We start from the raw sequence: 19,783 nt of genomic DNA on the forward strand, positions 1-19,783 counted from the left end.
CATTTTGCTACAAATGTACCCTGCATTTGCTATAATGCCTATTACGTTCGCAGCACGCGCTGTGTGACAGGTGCAACGGATAGAGCGGCCATGCATCAAGAACAGATGGGTTGCGTGCACGCACGCACGCACGCACGCTTGCGGTACCTGATTATTCTAGGCCTTCCGCCAAGCGCAAGTGGTTTACTGAACTAACTGAAGCTTTTAAAGTAAATTGCGCCAAAAAATTCACCAACTGCGACGTACACAAGAGCTGTAGACATGATAGCTTCGGATTGTATTTCGAAAATGCGATAGAACAAAATTATGTTACTAGGAAGCTCAAACACAACGCCTCTTCGAGGGCAAATATTCACGTGTATGCCAAAAATGCCCACGTGCGATATTCTTATGTCATCCGTGGTGGGATATCTGAAACAGGTCCATCTGCGATGTTCTTGGGACGTCCGTGATATGGGACATCCACAACTTATGTCTTATCTCTATCCGAAACGGTGCACATGATGTCTTACAGATGAAGTGTTTTCACTGGGGTGAAGTTAACTCATTCTTTGAAATAAGATACATGATTGGGAAAATTGGACGCTGTGCGGCACTAGTATTAACAGCTGTTAAAGTTGTACCATATAACTTTTTTAATTATCCTTCCTTGCACTTCATCTGTCTTTTCTTCTGTATATGTTTTTTTCTTTCTAATCTGGCACTTAAAACCATGCCTCAACATCGCAACCAATTAGCCCAACAAGAAGCTCTTGCATCTGTAGCAGCTGACACATTTTGAAATGAAGAGCAGGGTCACCGGCGAGGATAACCTAGCTTCAAGCCTACAGGTCTTGCATATATGCTTTGGCAAACGAAAAGAAAGACACGTTATCTCTAAATCGCAGAAACCACCAATTTAGAGATAAGTGAATACGCTTATCTCTCATTGTTCGTGGCGTTAGCAGTGGCCTCGGTCGCTGAGCAATGGAAGCGTGTGAGTCGCGTAATGATTTCGCCAAGGCAGTATTGTTATACTTATCTTGCAACCGGACAGTTCGCAGTGCCGCGCAAGAGGTGTCGCCATGCTGACGTGCTATATATAGGGCCCCCAAAGAGTGTTGATTGTGGTGAATATTCTACCGGACATCAGACACACGGAGGAGTGGCATGATGGCTTTGGAATTCTTCGTTGCTGCCGTCTTCCTGGCACCTGCGCTATGTAGTGCACGCGCAGCTCCCTGGGTCGAGCCAACGACTTCCTCGCAACATTCAGGTATATACACACCGCTATATTGATCTGTTTGAGCAACAGCTTTTACAGTGAAAGAAAACTACGCAAGGGGAAATGTCCCCCCCTCCTCAGTCAGGCGCCAATTAACTCTTCCCACTGTAAATATTGTTTCAGAATCCCGAAAAAGTGCATAGCTGTAGAGAACTACAGAAGGAATTACGTATTTTCAATGCTTGAGTGAGTTTTGTCAAGTTTCCAGAATGTGGGCTTCATGCGAAAACTGCGCTACAGGAACGTTAGATGTCAGAACGTCAACTATTTCACGTATAAAATACTTGGAAAGCACACATACAGGCACGTGAAAAAAAAGACATAATAAAACATTCCGAAAAATAGTGAAATAAGTGAACCCGCTACATGATGAAATACTGACATCGCGAGGAAACACTCAGCCGCCTGCATTCCAACTCGATTTTACTAAAATAATATACGCATGTTACTAAAACTTGTAACGCAAGTGTACTTAGAAGTGTTTCAAGATCTTTACACCGCGTTTGGTACATTTTTATCCGTGCTTTTGTTTTTGGTGCGCTATTTTGGCGTGTACAATAGTAGATACAGCGCCTGAAGGAAGAATAGACTTGGCGAGGTATGCCGGCACTCGAACCGGACGTGCTTTCGCGTCTATTGTTGCAGTTGTATACATATGGGCCAACATTTGCGATTTGATCGTAAAATGCCCAGTTTTTATAATTTTATAATTTCTGATTTGCCTCTATGTGCGTCAAAAACTGGTTTTAGTTAGGGGGACACTGATTTTTAAGGAATAAAGATACAGTGTGTCACCGGTTTTTGGAGCCTGGTCTTTCTGACCCGCTCAGTTGCTCGGACCTAGCAGCGCCGCCTGCTCGTAGAACGGATTTATAAGCGCAACTGAAATTTCGGCTGCTGTTCCGCGAATAAATTACAGGAACGCTTCGTTTGTCTGTGGCGCTGATCTGTCTTGCTGTGATTGTATAGATACAGTGCCCCTTCACAGCCCCCGCAGAGAACACTCTGCAGTTTTTACGCTAAACAGTCAACATTTGAGCAATAAAATATATTTTTGTATTTCTCACCCAATATTGACATTTCCTGGCACTGACAGCAGTACTTAGCAGTCTGCTATTCGGTTACGAATCCGTTACAAATCGGTTACGAATCCTTAAACAGCACCAAGAGGGAAGACGAACAAGGAGGCTTAAACCAGACAGAACACAACATGGTTGCGGGTGTTTTGTCATGCTCAGCGGCGAACAGTGCATCCGCATCACCAAGCTCACGCAAATTATGCAAACAGCCCCTACACGCTCAGTAACCTTGCGTTACCCGAAAACTTCTGCATAAACTGAAACATCTATCTTATGGAAGGGTAAGTCACCTTGTAAGAGTAGTGAATCGTCGAAGCTAGCGTTCGATGCCGCTTTAGGACTTTGTTTGTCAGAGAAAGAATAATATATTCGCATGATAGCTTCAGGCATATTTCGTAACGGGGGTAAGGAAGATCAGACAAAGTGTGGTTTACTATAAAAAATTCACACGCGAAGCTCCATGGCAAGTTACGTGTTTCTAAAGTTGGCCCGTGGCCGGACCCAGTCCTCGAACGACGTCACCGGCTTTGGCCCGTATATACTTGTCTCGGAATATCCTTAGTCTTTCACATTCCCGCACGAGGTAATACACGCTTACCGCCCTTGTGCGTGCAATGTTATCGTTTGACCATCGAATGAAGTCTTGCGCTCTACAGGTAACTCTGGGCGGCATGACACGCATTGATTTTCACCATAATTGTGTTCCTGATAAAAAAAAAAGATGCTGGCTCTCCCATAATCGAGAGTAGATGTAAGCATAAAATGACTATCGGCAAAGCAGATTGGTGCCCCGACGCAGGTCTGAAAGAGAGAGGATTTGAGGAGAGACCTGAGCAGTAGCCTACTGAGCCGAAACTGAACCTCGTTGAAAGTCTCGTCTCGGCCAAACAAGCATCCGCTGACGCTGCCGGCCTGGTCATGCATCGTGGCGGCATCTCTCGAAGGAGGCGGCGAAAAACCCGCGCCGCGGAACTCACGGACCACTGGCGTTGAAATGAGCACACGCAACCCTGCCTGAGCGCCAAAAGTGGACAATCAAGTGTACGGTGCAGTGTACCTGCTTTTTGAACGTCGCTATTGGAAATGACAAATTAAACTTCAGCGTGACAGTTCAGTACAGTTTGAGTTATGTTGTGAGCAAACATTAGGAAGAAATCGGAAGAAATATTTTTTTTGTAACTTCTTTGCGCAGTAACCAGCGTATGTAATGCGGTCCTGTATAAGGGGTTGGGGGCCAGAGACCGCATTTTTTTTTCAGTTTTGACTGGTTGCCTGGATGATCTCGTTTCGCTCTCTCCCCATTCTCGTCTTGAGTGCCCAGTTAACGGCTCTGGATTTTGGCTCAATGTCTCTTTAAGGTCGCCGACAAGGAAGATAAAATCATTTCATGCCTAAAATAGTACATTTCATGCCAAAAATAGTAAAAAAAAAACACTTAAAGGCTTCTGTCATGACGCGCGCCAGAACACACGTGGACGCGTACGATGCTCAGACACGATGCAGCAGGCAGACTTCTGATCTTTTGTGTGCTTTGGCCACGCATTGTCGGTAAGTTGGTGATGGAAACGAAAGTGGGTGGTCACAGGCTTTCTGAAGTGTGTCAGCAGCCGGGCGCACAGGCGTGGAAAGGTTGCTGTTGAAGTCTACCCTGAAGCCTAACCTACGCACACTACGATGCATTGTCTTGCATGCGCTGCTTAAGTCAAATTAGCAGTTCCCAGCTAGCTTAAATGTTGATCCTGGTAAATTATGCAATGCAATGCTAATCTGTGAAACGCAATTTTATGCTTCGCAATGAGCACTGGCAGAACGAGTCCCGCAGAAACCATCGCTCTAGTGCCCGGAATGCCGGCTTACCTTTCAAAAGCACCACAACTGGCTGCACTGGGCAGGGCGAGGCATAAGCAAGTCAAAACTTAATTGTGTCAGTTTCAACTGTCCCAAAGGGATGCACGGGTATGAGATACGCTGTAGTCGGCGACTCCGGATTCATTTCGTCCACCTTGGGTGCGTTAACGGGGGCCTAAATCTAAGTGCACGACTGTTTCTGTATTTTGCGCCCACTCGGATACGTCCGCCACTGCCGGGAGTCAAACCTGCGACCTGGAGCTCCACAGCTGAACGCCAAGCCACAGCGGCGGTCAAAAGCAGACGCTGGCTCAAACATCGTGCACAAACGCCACAATTAAATGTTTGTAGCTGCCACTCGCTGCTCTGTAATAGACGCGTTTATACGCAGGGGCCTGGAACAAAGAACAAGGTGGACTGTTCGAAGGAGACATTATGCTGCCAGAAGATTTCGCGGATGATGTGAGCTTGCCTTTCGTTTTTGTTCCCAGAAATCAATTGCCTAGGCCTGGTGAAACCAACATCGGACACGCACAGTGCGCGTAAGCCTGAGATGAGTGAATGGGATTGCACTGTAAAGCTCAGTCACCATATGTTCGCCAGAACAGCAGTTTATACATATTCAGTCAAGTAGAATTTATAACCGTAGTTTCTCGGGTCGTACAAATGGCATAACTAATATAGACACCGCAGCACACTTTGTTATCTATGCCGACGACGCTTGTTCATAACTTCTAAATGCGTGGCGGATCTGCTGAGTATTGCTGATACTAGAACAAATAAACAAGGCAGGTCATTAAGCTAATTAAAAAATTGATTAAGCTACCAAAACAAAAGTTGTGCATTTTTAGTGAAAGAGCAAGAAGCAGGGCATCGATGGACTTCTAAACATAAAAACTTCTATGATAGAGATAATATCATCAAATTAAAGCTTAGGAGTAATTATCCAAGAGAATATGCTGTGGAGTAACCATGTTGATATCGTTGCTAACAGGTTTGTACAAGTTATTGGGATACTAATAAGGCTACGTTACCTGTTACCATTAAGAGTAAGGCTCCGTAGTTTATCACTTTCTTTTTTTTATTTCATGTAAACTATTGGCATCTTATATGGGCAACATTACCAGCTATAAAATCAGCATTCTTTTTATTGCAAAAGAAAGCCCTCATGCCATTTCAAACTCTTCATTCGACGAACACATTGGTCCTCTTTTTTGTAGTTTACATATAATGCCGATAAAATCGTTTGATAAAACAATTTTACAAAAACTTTATTTAACTGGAAAAACAGCAACGTTAATTTTCCCGACTACCTGTCAAAACTAACATTAAATACAAGCAGTTGCAGTATACACGTAACAGAGAAACTTTACATCAGCTTTCAAGAACAAACTACGGGAAACAAATGCTGCGCCATGTGAAACCATCACTGCTTAACGCTCTTCATTAATAACCATATTTCTAATTCTTTCAATTGTGTCCAAATTTGTCGTTCGTACTTTCGTTTGCGTATGTGCTTATGCATTTTTCGGTTTGTTTTCCTTTTTTTTCTGATTAACGTGAGTTTTTAAGCTGCAGTTACAGAGTGACGTAATTATTGATGTATTTTTATTGATGTGCCCTTTAAGCAAAAAGTAATTAATGTTTTGCATTTCTGTGTTTTTCGGTAACTTGTATGAAATCCATGTTTCTGCATACATGTCGGTGTTTTCTGCTGCGAAAAAAAATTGGACATACCAATTCTTTCAACACGCTTATTTTACATGTATATTGTCTTGTTAGGTTAGGTGCTAGGTACCTATATACATGTTCATTTGTTCTAATAATGCACATTTTGGAACGTGCTGCCAAAACAAATGGCAGGGCACACAGACCCAGTCAACCCGAATTTGTGACTTCTTGTCTGTGCCCCTGTCACCTGCACTTTGTATGGATGCGAAAAAACTAAAGTTCCATTAAAGTTCACAGTTCAAGCTTCGGTACTTCGATGTGTTGCTTTTACGCGATGCCAAAATACGTATGTGCTGTATTATACGCATGATGACGTAGTCCGAGTACTTAGTGTAAGTATTAGAAGGCTCTTAGAACATCACGCAGGTGTGCGGTGAGAAAATGTCTTACGTCTAGCTGGGGATATGAAACAAAATAATCGAATAATGAGCCCTTGAAGGTGGTTCGCATTAGTGCCTGCGAAATTTGAAACAAAAAATTGAAACGGAAACCGGCGAAACGTATTCTGTGGGTTTTCACCTTCAGAATAAAATCACCGCTTTCTATTCAGGAGGTGCCGCAGAGACTGCAAAACGAAAGGCAAAACGTTTGATTACTTGTGAGGAAGGTGGGTGTTGGTTTTCGGGGGATGTAAAGTCTATCTGCAAAACTAACATTTCTTTTCCAAAGTGCATGCGTACATGCCTGTTTGTGTGTGCGTATTACCGCGTCACTTAATTAACTTTATTTGGGAGTTCGACATTCGTCATGTTTCGTTTGTTCGTATTCGTGCCTTATTGTTCCGCACTGCTCCGTTTCATTGTGCAAGTATGTCAGTTCTCCATATCCATTCACAACTTATGAAAACTCAGCACCAATATGCTGGGAAATGCGGATATAAGTACACCTCTGAAGTAAGCGACAGTGCTATTGCAGTTCCGGTTTAATTTTATCAAACTGCGCTTCTTTAACAGGCCCCGGTACGTGAGTACAGCATCGTTTTAGCATTCTTTATCATCGAAAAGCATGCCATTGATAGTGCTGAATGCGTACGAAATTTAAACTCAGCCTCAGCAACAAACAAACAAACAAACAAACAAACAAACAAACAAACAAACAAACAAACAAACAAACAAACAAACAAACAAACAAACAAACAAACAAACAAACAAACAAACAAACAAACAAACAAACAAACAAACAAACAGCAACAACAACAACAATATACTTTGGCTCCTTTGGCAGCATTTTTATTGACCGGCGTAATTAGGGTGATAATACGTATCACGTTTAATATATGCTGGCTTCAAATGGTTGGCTTAGAACTTGCACGCAGAGAGTGATTATGAGTGGATTTCTCACAATGTCGCTGCTATTTGTGCACGTACGCAGAGAGCTGCAGTGACCAGAGATGCCAAGCTATGGCCCAAAGGGATCATTCCATACGTCTTCGAGCCAAGACCAAGTAAGCGAAATGCGAAAATATTCAGAGGTGTTCCAGAGCTACAGTCTGTTTACACGCTGTTGATGTCGTTTCTAACGCCCTCGCTGAACACCGTGCGATAAATCAGCTCATATCATCGGCAGCGGCTGCCATCGCCACAACAAATTCCTTCTTTGTGAGCTCGCCTGCTAGTCGAACCATCAATCCTACTGTCCACGCCTCCACACGCTCGATTGGACACATGACAATCTGTCTTGGATATACACAAATTATATTGTGCCAGGAATCCCTACTTAAGACATCATTTCGCTTCATTTTGAAGCAAGAAATACGCATGAGTCCGGAAATACCAATCTGTTTTTCGTTCGTGTTATTTTGGAAAGTGGTAGTGTGTTCTGACAATTATATATATTCATAGTGTAATTTCCTACGAACTTCCTCACCATAGACCCTTCTCGCGGAGTAGTTTGCTCTAGAAGGAAAAGATGGCGCTTTCGGCGGCTCGCCGTGCTTTGCCTCAGCGAAAGCACGCGAAAACGATACCACTACCGTTTCTGCTCTGCTTCTGAGAGATCAGCTGTTGAAAATGCAACGAGGTGTTCACTAACGCACTGTGCTCCATTCGTGCTGCAAAGTGTGGAATGGTATAGGCAATACCTGCGCAGTTGTTGGCTGCAAAAATAGTAACTGGAAAATTAAGGAATGGAATGAAACTGTGTGACCAAGTTCGTGGAGAGCTGTTGCATAAGGACTGCCTGTGTGGCTGGCCCTTCGCGATGCACGGATTTCCTCGAGAATAAAAAAAATTGCTAATACGCCCAGCGTAGTATCACCAAGCTCCAAAGAACGGACTTCAACCATGCAACATCGGCAAGAGTAAGTACCGCTCGTTGCACAGTGACAAAAAGAGTACCGCCGCTTTCTGGCACAGTCAATTTCTCGCACGTTGTCTCCCGGGCACCGCCTGCTCAACCGCTTACACATCCAACACGCTTGCACTCCAAAGGAGGCAGAGCGTATTCCAGAACTGTGGCGCCATATGCTCTGGGTCTCTCCGCTCCCTCGTAACATGGACACCGACACGCACGAAAGCAGACGACATGCGCGGGCTCGGGCGCTTGAGAGACAACACGGTTCCCGACCTGGTGTATACTATGTAGACGTAGCAGGGCCGTCGCCCGCGGGATTTTACACGGCCGCCGTCGTTCACCGGGAAAAGCACGTTGATGGGCTCTCCTTCCGAGCCCAAAATTCAGCGCTAGCTGAGGAAGTAGCGATAGCACTTGCTGCCGCGGACCCCAACTCGAGAATCATCATCACGGACTCTCGTAAAGCATGTGATCATTGCTTGACAGGGGAGATCTCCCCCTTAGCCAGTCAGATTCTAAGACGGGCTGCCACTGACCCAACACCGAAACGTATTATTTGGGCTCCTGGCCACCAGGGCTTACGAAGTAATGAGGCCGCTGACGCTGCTGCCCGAGCGCTTACCCACCGGGTTCCTCACCCTAGCTCTTCTAGCTCGGAGGCAAACTTACCGCTGCTGCGGTTCGGGGAAATTATAACACATTATAGGGATAACAACCGCCTTTTCCCGACTCCTGCAAAGGGGCTGAGTAAGGCGGAGGAGCGAACTTTAAGGCGCCTGCAGAAAGGTACTCTACTCTGGCATGCAATCATCAAACATTTTGATCCCAACACGGATGGGCGGTGCCCGCACTGTGGGGAGACCTGTGATATCTTCCACATGGGGTGGGCATGTACTAAAAATCCCCACCTCCCCCCTTACCGAGAGGCATGGGACACTGCCCTCCCCAACTGCTCCTCGTTGGAGTCCCAACGGGCTCTGGTGAAACGGGCGTAAGACGGGGACGGGGGCTCGTCATGCGGTGTCCCGGACTAGGGACGCTGACCATGTAGCGGGGCACTCTGTGGCCCCAAAACTCTCTCTATTGGACAAATAAAAGTTTTTCACGACCACTACCCCAACTCACGCGCAAACTTACGCAAACCCTATCGCAGACGTATCAAGAAAAATGTGGCTGCGGCTTAGCTCAGCTAACCCTTTATATGCAAAGCGAAAGCTTCGTTTAGCCTGGTAAAGTCTTGGTTTCACTTGGTTAGCCTTTGATTTAGCTGTAATTATTATACTTAGGTATACACTCATCGATATAAGCCCGGTATAAATTATAAGCCGACAAATCGAAGCGTTTTGCGAGCCGTACGGCTCGCTCCTCCTCAGTCTCCGACGCTAGCTTCGCGCGCTTGGCATTCCGGACCCTCTCCCGTAAAGCCGTTCGCCTGGCGAAAGACGCGTGTCAGACGCCGGCAAGACGCAGCGGAGTGGTCAGACCATATATAGAGAAAGAAACGCTGCCAGCTGCGGTGGTTGGTAGGCAACGGCTCAGCTCGCGGTGCTGCCACCGGCCACAGCGAAACGGCAAGAATGCTGCCAGTGTAGCTTTCGCTACAATAAGTGTATAGGTGCACACTAGAATCAATGCGTCGATGCACGGGTGTCGGCGATACACCAACAGCACACGAATGTTCGAAGCTGAACGTTTCGTGACGGTTCACATAATAAGCTAGTGGCTAGTGATAATACGTGTAACTTGCTACAAGCTATTATAAAGTACAGAGCATCTGCGTTCCAAGCCATTGTGCGCAGCAAGAACAAATTTATCGCAACTGAGTCCATCCGCTAGCAATTAAGTATAAAATGAAAAATCAGATAGTGACCGCGCCAAGGAACTTTACCGAGTCAGAAACATGACAAGCCACTGATTCAAAGTGTTTGCCAAATAACGGACGAAAAGAAAAAAAATTACATCTTCCCGTAGGGGAACCCTGAGTAGTATGCGAAGCAGCCATGGGGTCGACTCGAGGTAGTTTTATCAGCTGTATAAACTTGGACATGCAGCAGCACCAGCAACGCGCAGAACTGTTGTCGACGCCGTCGGCGTTTTGCCCGCGTTCGCACCGAACGCGCGCGGCGTTGGTGACTGTTGCCGGTGCCTCTGGGGCGCCTACCGTCGCGCCTCTAACCAACGCCTCCTAATTTTTATAGGAGGCGTTGCTCTAACCTAAGCTGCTTCGCATTATCGCGCGCGGAGCCGCAGGTGTTGCCATTCGTTGCGCAATCCGGAGAGGAGAGGAGCGTCGGAGAGGAGAGGAGGAATGCCGAGAGGAGAGGAGATGAGACAAGGAGAGAAGAGGAGGGGGAGGAGGATATACATGTCCAGTACGGTGTGGACGCCGCACGGCGGATGGATGAATGAAGGGAGGGAGGGAGTGACATAGCCCCGACCATAAGATGCTTCGCATCTAAAAGAACCAGATCCTGATTCAATTCGTGAGCGGAAAGTTTGGACAGCTTGGAATACATTTCTAGCACCGATGTGCAAACAAGCACCGTTTACGCCATTTGGACAAGGCGTAATGAGCTCGGAAAGCACTTACATGTCGATTGAATCTGTGGCCAAAACTTCGTGTCATCTACCCAATCACCGTCAACGATTTACAACGAAACAGAGGTTTGATGAGTCGCACCGGGCGTCATGTCACGCACATCCATTATAAACGCAGAGGCAACGACCGGAGGCAAGCAACGGACGCCTCACCACGTGATCAAACATGGTGGCGCCCACGGGATTGTCGCGAAAATGGTCGATACGCCACGCCCACGAGCAGCAAACGTCACGCCTTGCCGTCCAGCGATTGCACTTGCGAAGGGTTGGTAATCCGTTCGCCGCGCGCATTGTTGGTTTTGGAACAAAGTGTGCCCCGCGCGGCAAGTCGCGCGGTACCACGTCACCTAACGATGGTATGACGACGTTGGAGTGGGATGCGCTGCCCTTGTAATGGGATAGTGCATTTATCCATTACAAACACCAAGGACCGTACCAGTTCAATGTTCGTTTGGTCGTAAAGAAAAAAATGGCAACAAGCCTACGTAAGACTCCCCAGAATTATCAATAGTGAACCTCAATTGGAATTCTACGCACGCTAATAAGTTGTCCTTGATATAGCCTTTGAAGCAAATCTCGGGAGATTAAATTGCAAAGGCAGCATAGCCCACTGCAGTGAGCACAACAACCGTTACTGCAGTGACCCGGTGGCCGTCACCAATGCAGCCAATAAAATTGTCCAGCGCATTACCGTGGACTCGTGTGCTTTCATCGCATTTTATCCACATTAGGCCATGCCACGTGGTTTCTGCGGCATTTTGTACTTCTCCTTCTATCGTGAGTAACATGAAAGGGAACACAGGGGCATGGGATGCTTGGGACGTTAGATAGCCTAGAGTCTAACTTGAAGCGATACGCAGTGGCCACCGTCGAAATCTATAAGTGGGAATCCGCCTTTTTCGCGGCCCGACGGCGCATGCACCCTGCCCTGGCGGATTAGCCACGAAACGTTTTGGAAGGGTCGCGCGCGCGGCCGCGCGGCCCCATCTCAGGCGACAGTCCTCCGAAAAAAAAAAAAAAAAAAAAAAAAAAAACACTCGGACGCGCGCTACTGCAAACACTCGTACTGTGTACCGCGTTAAAACTCCACTGGTAGCTCGACGTCGGTACGGTACTGAAAACGTACGTAGCGTAAGACTGAAACTCCACTTTAAAACAGAAAACGGCGAGGGCTTCGTCCGGACTGCACAGGGAACCACGTTGCTGCCTTGCATTGATGGCTATAATAGTAAATTTATCGTTAAACGCCTGCGTTACACTTGGACGACACTTAAAAACATCACATTGCTGACGAAGACTTCTTGCAGCGTCGGTCCTCGCATGCTGGTAGTGGCAGCGTGTGCCCGACTTCACGCACTTGTGAACACTGGGACGATATACGAGACCGACACGCCAACGATTGGCCGACCATTCAGCACAGTGTGTCGCTCAGACGATTTTATCACACGAGGCCTTGAAGACGCAACGGACGAGCGCGAGTTGTCGTACTGCGACGGGATTTCTTGTCGACGGCTCCGATAAAATAAGGGTTCCGACCATCGTTCGACCGAACCCCGCTCGATTGGCCGTCGAATTGATACGATAACGCGATAGCCGCAGTGCCTTCGTTTGTACATATTGTACAATATAATTCGTTGTACAATTCGTTGTACAATATAATTAATCGCGCTCAAAGTGAGTTATAACATGCCTATTAAGTTGAAATGCACAAGATTCAACTCTCGCAAGCCGTGTGCATAAGGTTTGAGCCAATGTTGATCCTGTTCAGCGAAGGTTAGGCTTGGCGCCGTCGAGTTAGTGCACCCGCTGCCGGCAGACCTCAACTGAAAATTAAGCAGCTAGGACGAAGGAAACAGCTTTTATAGTTCAGTTCTGGCCTTAGTGATTTGAAATAAACTACTCTTCGCTTCGTACGGCGCGTACACAATGAGCTACAAGCGGGAACAGAGTGCTCTGCCCAACGGCTGTGCCAACATCTGTATACATACGTCACCGTTCCCGTAGGCTGCCGGTCGCATTCGCAACGTAGATGGGTGGGTCTTTGCGTGTTGTCATGCTGACACATTTCTTAATTCCTGAGTTTTACTGTTTACATATGCGTCAAACGCGAAACAAGAGGCGGTACATTCGGTGCAGCAGCATAAACAACCGCCTCGCTTAGTCATATATCAACTGTGTCAGCGATGTTATCCGCGTTTTCGCGGGAGAACAACACGGCCTTTAAATGAGTGCTTATGCGAGCACAGTTTTCTCTAATAATGCTTTAGGACACGAGCAAACTATATGTATGATGAAGTTAAAGAAAAGCGAGAATCAGTAATAAATTAACAACCCGATATATGTAACTGGATCACACTCGCCGTTTAAGTGGCTCAGCCGCTCATACTGACGAGTCTCACGGTGAAACAACGCGGCTCATATGCGCAGATATGTGTGTTTTAATTATTCTACGTTTTTACATTATTTCATATCAGCGATGCACCTTTTCCCCAATATTTGACACTGCTGTGGCTGTAGATGTCGATGTAAACAAGTGCACCACTTTGCTAAATCCGACGCGGAAGGCTGCGCGCTCGAAGACTTTTTATTTATGCGAAATGTCTAAAGAATGTGTAAAATGAATAAAAAAAGCGAGGTGCAAGTGCAGAAGTCAGCGACAACAAACTCCAAAGCAGCCGCGACGGCAGACGGAACTCAGCGTGCCTTTATCGGCCGCAGTGTAAACAAAACAGCGCACTCAGGCCAACTCACCCTATATATATATATATATATATATATATATATATAGTTGGCGAGTACTGCGTGGCTTCCAGGAACGACATGGTGCCCCGGAAAAGTCATTAATAATTACTCGCGATCCACAAAACGCACAACCGATGCGCTCAACATGGGCGCAGGTACACAAATCAACCAGCGAAAGCCCCGGCACCCTACCAAAACGTTTCCAGCGGCGTGCGGCAGAGGGCAGCACAGGAAAATGAAAAAGGCGGATTGAGCTAGGGGCTGTTTTGTTTACCGGTGGTACTCCAACACCTCCATTTCTACAATTGTTACAAAAGAGCGCGTAGTCGGGGCGCGCGCGCGCGTGTCGCGCAAGCCTGCGAAATACGCACGCCCGCAGCGCGACAGTTTCAACAGAGGGGGAGAGCGCATAAGCTTCAAACGGGCGACGCGACCAACGGCGTCTAGACGTTGTTGCGGCTCGAGGTGGCGTTTGGGCCAAGAATCCACCAAGCCCATCGATGAATACATCCAGTAGAAGGAAATAAGAAAATGGTTTAATTTACAATATGTACACTGGCTCCGGGTACGGAAGCCCACTACATCAGGAGCACATTCGACGTCTGAGTTCGTATCAGGTCACATCAACCCCCTCTCTCTGCACCACCGGTCTCCGCTTTTAATCCCTTCGTCTTCCCTAGGAGACTCGACTGGGGAATCTGCTGACCTTGGTGCGGCCAATCAGAAGGGTTGTCGTGTTCACCCCAACTCCTCCTCTACTGTTGTATCCTCGCGCTCGCCTTTTGCTGCCACTGCGTGGTCTTCTGGGAAACCGAGATCGTTGTGACTCCCACGATAGCAATTCCTGGAAGTTGGCCTCTCCCCTCAATCCGGTTAAGTCTTCATGGCCGGTGGCGGGCGCGGTCGCCGTTTGGGCGACGCTGATGAAAGGCGCTGCCTCGTGGCAACATCCAAAGGTGCGCACTCCCGATTCGGGACGCTTGTCAGCTTTCACCGTCGGTGTCGATCCCTGTCGCCGTCTGGGCGACGCTGATGAAAGGGGCTGCCTCATAGTAACTTTCAAGGTATACTCTGGACCAGGTTGAGCCGTAACAACGTCTAGAAGAACATCGACGAAGCGACGGTAACCAGAGAGAGAGAGCGCGGGCGACGAGACACCTTCTCACCCGGCGAGTCGAGAGAGAGAAAGAGATTACTACAGCGTGAGCGTGCGCCAACAGGATGACTCACCACCCCCTCAACGACGCTCCGACGGCGGCGGTCGAAGGGGCGAAAAAAGACTAGAACATTCCCAGGCTTTGGCCATGCTACGGGATCACGACTCCGATAGGAAGGTTCGAGAACCCCGACGTAGAGTATAAAACCGCCCTGCGAGAATCAGAAGGGGGATCAGACCGCTCCAAGAGATGTAAAGTGAAGACTGACCGTCTGCGGAAGAAGGGGATTCCCCGGCAAGCTAGTCGACGAGTTCATCGAGCGTCTGCATTTGCGGAAGAAGTTCCTTCTTCGAGATTTACCCCGAGCTACGCCGAGATCGTCTGACTCAAGACCAGCACCGGTGAATACGATTAGACGCTTAGGGTTCCTATTCATTATGTACTTTACGTGTTGGACTCTTAGTGCTTGCGTTAATTATTTTCCTGTGTTTTGAATCTGAATTGTGTCGTGATATGTCTAGCCTAAGTGTGCACGTGTGTGTGTAACTGCCTTGTGTGAAGAATATATTTTGTTGTGTTCTGACAACTCTGGGCTCTGACTCGGTCTTTGGACAGCAACCGGCGTTCGCTGGCGCACTAGAGAGCCCATTATTAATTGTCCTTGCTTTCGAGGGATTATTTTCGGAAGCTGATAAGGCGGATTTGGAATTTGGTCCGGCGTCTGCACCTCGTTCACGGGGTCTGTGACAACAATAGAAGGGGCATCTCATCGACGGCTGGCTTTTTTTATATATTGGAAAGGCTGGTAGTGCGTTCTAGTGTAGCGATAAATATCACCACTGTGGCAATGGCTATTGTCTGTGTTGATATCAGCGTGAGCGCGGACAGAAATGAACACGGCTTAATCGGGGGTGTCAGCCCTGAAGGAAGGAGATGGACTGTCGGCTGCCCATAATGCTACCGGCACTGGATTTGGGGTTATCTGACACGCACTTGTGTTATCCGTTTTATATCGCTCAGGCTAGTACTTATCTCTGCTCCAATTTTCGCACTGCGTGGAAGACTGCAGTAGACTTAAGAAATGTACTGAGCCCCAACACGCACATTGAGCGTGACTTACTTTAGGAATGGCATCAGCGTGTCATTTTCCTGCAGTATCGTGAAATAAAACAGGTCTCAGACCGATAGGGGCGAAAAAGAAAAGAAACATTTCCCCCCTGATTTTTATAGCATGTGTAGATTGGACCTAAAGGCGCGCCAGAATGTGTGAACAAGTCCTTAAATCTATGCATATGCACTTGTGTGACATGCGCTATTTGCTTTGCCTGCGAGGCTTCAGGCGTGGGTTCTTCTCCGACAGATCGACAAAAGCGGTTGATACGGGAAGCCATGGAACAAATCGAGGCAGTGAGCTGCATACGCTTCGTGAACCGCACGACGGAGCGGGATTACGTCTTCATCGACCGCAACGACACGTGAGTAAGAACGGCGCTGCGTAGAATTTGGGCCCATCCTGCTGCTGCAGCTTGGATGGGCTCGTGAAATTTTGTTTCGCAGAGCGCTGTTTCGCAGTAGTAGTGTGATACCTTACAGTTGAATGACAAATTGCATTTTTTTCAACGGCTATTCGAGAAAGGCATGGAGAGGAGCACACTTCAGTGATTCCTTGGGTGCTGAACAGTTAGGGCGACAGCAGCAGGCTGTCACTGTTAACACAGCCATCTTCTGAAATACAGGGCCCATGTTCACAAATAGCTGGTACGCTGGAATTCTTCGTAAGAAAAAATTTCAGCCAATCCTGATGCCGGACCTATTATTAGTGAAGGCAGCCGTCCAATGGCAAATAGCACCTACGAACGAACAGCTTTGTGTACAGGAGCACAACTTCTTTGCGATGCTCACGATATCGCCCGCGATCGTTGCCATGTTGCCCGCTATGGCCTTCTAAATACATGCACAGCTCCGGCTGGGGTAGCCCAAACGTTGCGCCCGGTAACTTCTTCGTAGTGACAGATTTTTTTTTAATCTGCAGTTTCGTCCGAAAGGCGAAGCATCGATTGTGATAGCAAATTAGTAGACGACTATATGAAGTAGGGATTGTAGTTTTATCATGCTTATAAACTTGTAAACATTCGCTTACTAACTAAATTAACAAGCACGGTGTCGCGCGTGCACAAGCGACCATGAACACATCTCACTCGACGACCGCGCACACTCGCTGTCAGAGCGCCGGAGTAAAAAAAAAAAAAAAAAAAAAAAAAATTGGCCGCATATCTGCTTGCTTAGCTGCAAATGACGTCGCACGACGATAGTCTTCTGCCGCTCTTGATACGTAACACTCTCTCTTCTCCCCCCTCCAACCGCTTACGCTCTTCCCCTCCCCTCTCACACCTCCCATGATGGATTCAATGGGCGTTTTGCTGAATTCGATTCAAATTTCCCGCATTTGCCCTGATCTCGCGCAATCTGTTGGGACCTTTTATTACTGTTGGCTTAAAGCTGGCTTCAGAGCCGCGGATTCAGTCGGCAAGTTCTTAACGCTTAGCGTCTCTTCGACACCATTTCTAACGCGTTGATTTTCTCATTTGCAGCGTTTCATTTTTCATCTCTCTCTCTCTCATTTTCTCTTTCTCTCGCCCATATCAAGTTCTGTTACAATCGTTGGTACAACGCAATCATATGGTTCCCATAAATTCATGTTCTACAAGCGTGGGTGTATAGCCTATAGTGGTTAGACGCTCGCCTTCGGACGGTGGGTACCCGCGCTCGAATCCCGCCTCCACAAGAAAGTTTATTTTATTTATTTATTTATTTATTACTCTCGCTCTCTGTCTGTCTCTCTTTCTCTCTCTGCGCCTCCTCCCCTCATGCTTGATTTTGGCCGGGCGGTTGAATCGAGTGACAGACAGACAAAGGTTTTAGCGTTTAGGTAGCCCAAGAAAGACTATCGTCTTTAAAAGCGCGGCAGCAGCAGCGAGCGAATTGACCATCGTCCTTGTCTCTCGGTTCAACGGGAACCAAACGTTTAAAGCACAGCACATACGAAGCTACCGGCACTCGGTGTACTTTGTGCATATCGCAGATCGAAGATGAGGCCCGCGGGGACGCACACTTTGTCGACGCCGCAGATCGCTTTCAAGATACGACGCCCGCGCCGTAAGCAGCAGCCGCTGGAGTAGAACGCCCCCCCCCCCCCCCCTCTCCTTCCCCCCGTGTCTCGCGCGCGACGGAAGACGGCGCGCTTACACCTCGCCTTCTGCCCTCGCGCGCGCGAGATTGAGCCGCGCTTGTTGGCTGACCCTCGCGAGCTTTCACTCGCACATACAACGTACAGCGCGCAGCGACCATGTTATCGTGTTTGTGCTTTATACGGAACATCACGGCCTCGACGACGGCAAAATGCGCTTGGAGTGTCCGTAACAGTATCTATCGCAACAAAAAGATAGGGTTGATCCCTCTTTCATAAGAATCGGCAGAGCACGAGAGTGAAATGTGTCTTCACAGAAGCTGTTGCATGTTTGCTTCGTGAGCTCATGGTCCGCTGCAACGAAAGGCGCACGATTTGCGGCTCGGCGACCGTGTTGCAGGTTAGCTTGGCGCGCGGCGTCCCGCTGCCGAGTCACTTCGCCGGAGGTACGAGCATTTTGGTCCGGCTCCGTGTTTTGGGCAGCCAGTTGAGTCGCGGCGCGCTCAGCTTCAGGAATGCAAGTGGCAGAGTTCGCAACGTCTGCCGCGAACGCGCGAAGAGAGCATGTTTTACGCGTTTGCGCCGACGTCACATCCGTTACAGGAAGTTGATAGTGGCCCCCGGCATAAAACACTTTTGTGTTAAGAATATGCGGTGGAGATTTAGCGTTAAATGCGAGAGAAATGCGTTAGCGTTACGTCGTACCTCTTTGAGGTCCCAGAGCCATGATTTAAGTCGTGTTCACCACATTCAAAGTGGTTGTTCAGGAGCTGACTCGACACACGTCATGTCTCTTGGAGGAGCGAATTGCACTTGACGGAGGACTGGAGCACGCCATCGTCAGTTGCAACTCACGATGAGGTGCGCCATCGATATATATATATATATATATATATATATATATATATATATATATATATATATATGGTCGTGCCTTCATCACAGTAATGATGGTGGTGGTGGTGGTGGTGGTGATGTTGAAGCAGCCGGGGTTAGCCTGGCATACATAGCCGGCAATTGTTCCGCCTGATCCTCCTTCGAGTTGAGATCTGGGGTGTGTCACCAAGTGTCTATGAGCCCCGTGTCTCGCAGGAAGGCTATCAGCAGTCGTTGCACTCTGACGAAACGTAAGTAACGTTATATGCCGTACGGATATATACAGGACCTTATATACAGGGTAACCTATAAATACTCTAACGCGAAAAAACTACCATAACTCTTTAACGAGCTAACAAAATAAGGCGCGCTTTATTTTATTCGAAAGACCATTCGATTACGTTCAATAACTAAAATTTCAGTTTCAAAAAGTCCACCTTGTGCTTTGATACCGGCTTGAAGGCGCTAATGGAAATTACTTTATTCAAAAAAATTATTTATTTGTTTATTTGTATTACCCTCAAGGCCAGGGGCATTGCAGAGGGGAGTGGTATGAACAGTTTCAAAATGTTACAAGAATGCAGTATGTTACAATAAAAAGATGAAATAATCATTGATGATATTATACAATGTTAGCTAAGGTACAAATGAAATGAACATAATGTCAGGTTAGGAAAACTAGAGAGTAATAATATTTGGTGAGTACAAAATAGTTGGTACTTATACAATATTAGCTAGTGCTAGTTTAAAGGCATTGTTATCAGTAATAGTAACAATGTCTGCAGGAAGGTGGTTCCATTCCCGAAATGTTCGTGGAAGAAATGACCGAAAAAGACTTTCGGTGTGGCACGATACAATCCCCACTTAGAGATAATGATCAATGCGATGAGAAGCATACATTGGTGGCGTTATTAAATAATTTCGTAGCACAGGGTGATAGTATAGTTTATGAAACAGAGCTAGACGGTACATTTTTGGGAGAGAAGCTAATGGTGGTAAGTTGAGGTTA

The 19,783-nt window shown here is 47.3% G+C and overlaps 1 protein-coding gene across 1 annotated transcript in view; it reads left to right on the top strand.

Annotated features, from left to right (window-relative positions):
• Positions 1–1,030: 1,030 nt before the first annotated feature.
• The window catches only part of LOC119453851 (astacin-like metalloprotease toxin 5), a 38,080-nt gene continuing 19,327 nt past the window's right edge, over positions 1,031–19,783 (top strand). The window contains exons 1-4 of the mRNA XM_037715898.2: positions 1,031–1,255; positions 4,583–4,653; positions 7,294–7,366; positions 16,072–16,186. Coding sequence (XP_037571826.1) covers positions 1,150–1,255; positions 4,583–4,653; positions 7,294–7,366; positions 16,072–16,186 — 365 coding nt within the window. The 5' untranslated portion in view covers positions 1,031–1,149. The remainder of the gene's footprint in view (positions 1,256–4,582; positions 4,654–7,293; positions 7,367–16,071; positions 16,187–19,783) is intronic.

The sequence above is a fragment of the Dermacentor silvarum genome, chromosome 5 (assembly GCF_013339745.2).
Source record: "Dermacentor silvarum isolate Dsil-2018 chromosome 5, BIME_Dsil_1.4, whole genome shotgun sequence".
In the NCBI taxonomy this organism is placed as follows: Eukaryota; Metazoa; Arthropoda; class Arachnida; order Ixodida; family Ixodidae; genus Dermacentor; species Dermacentor silvarum.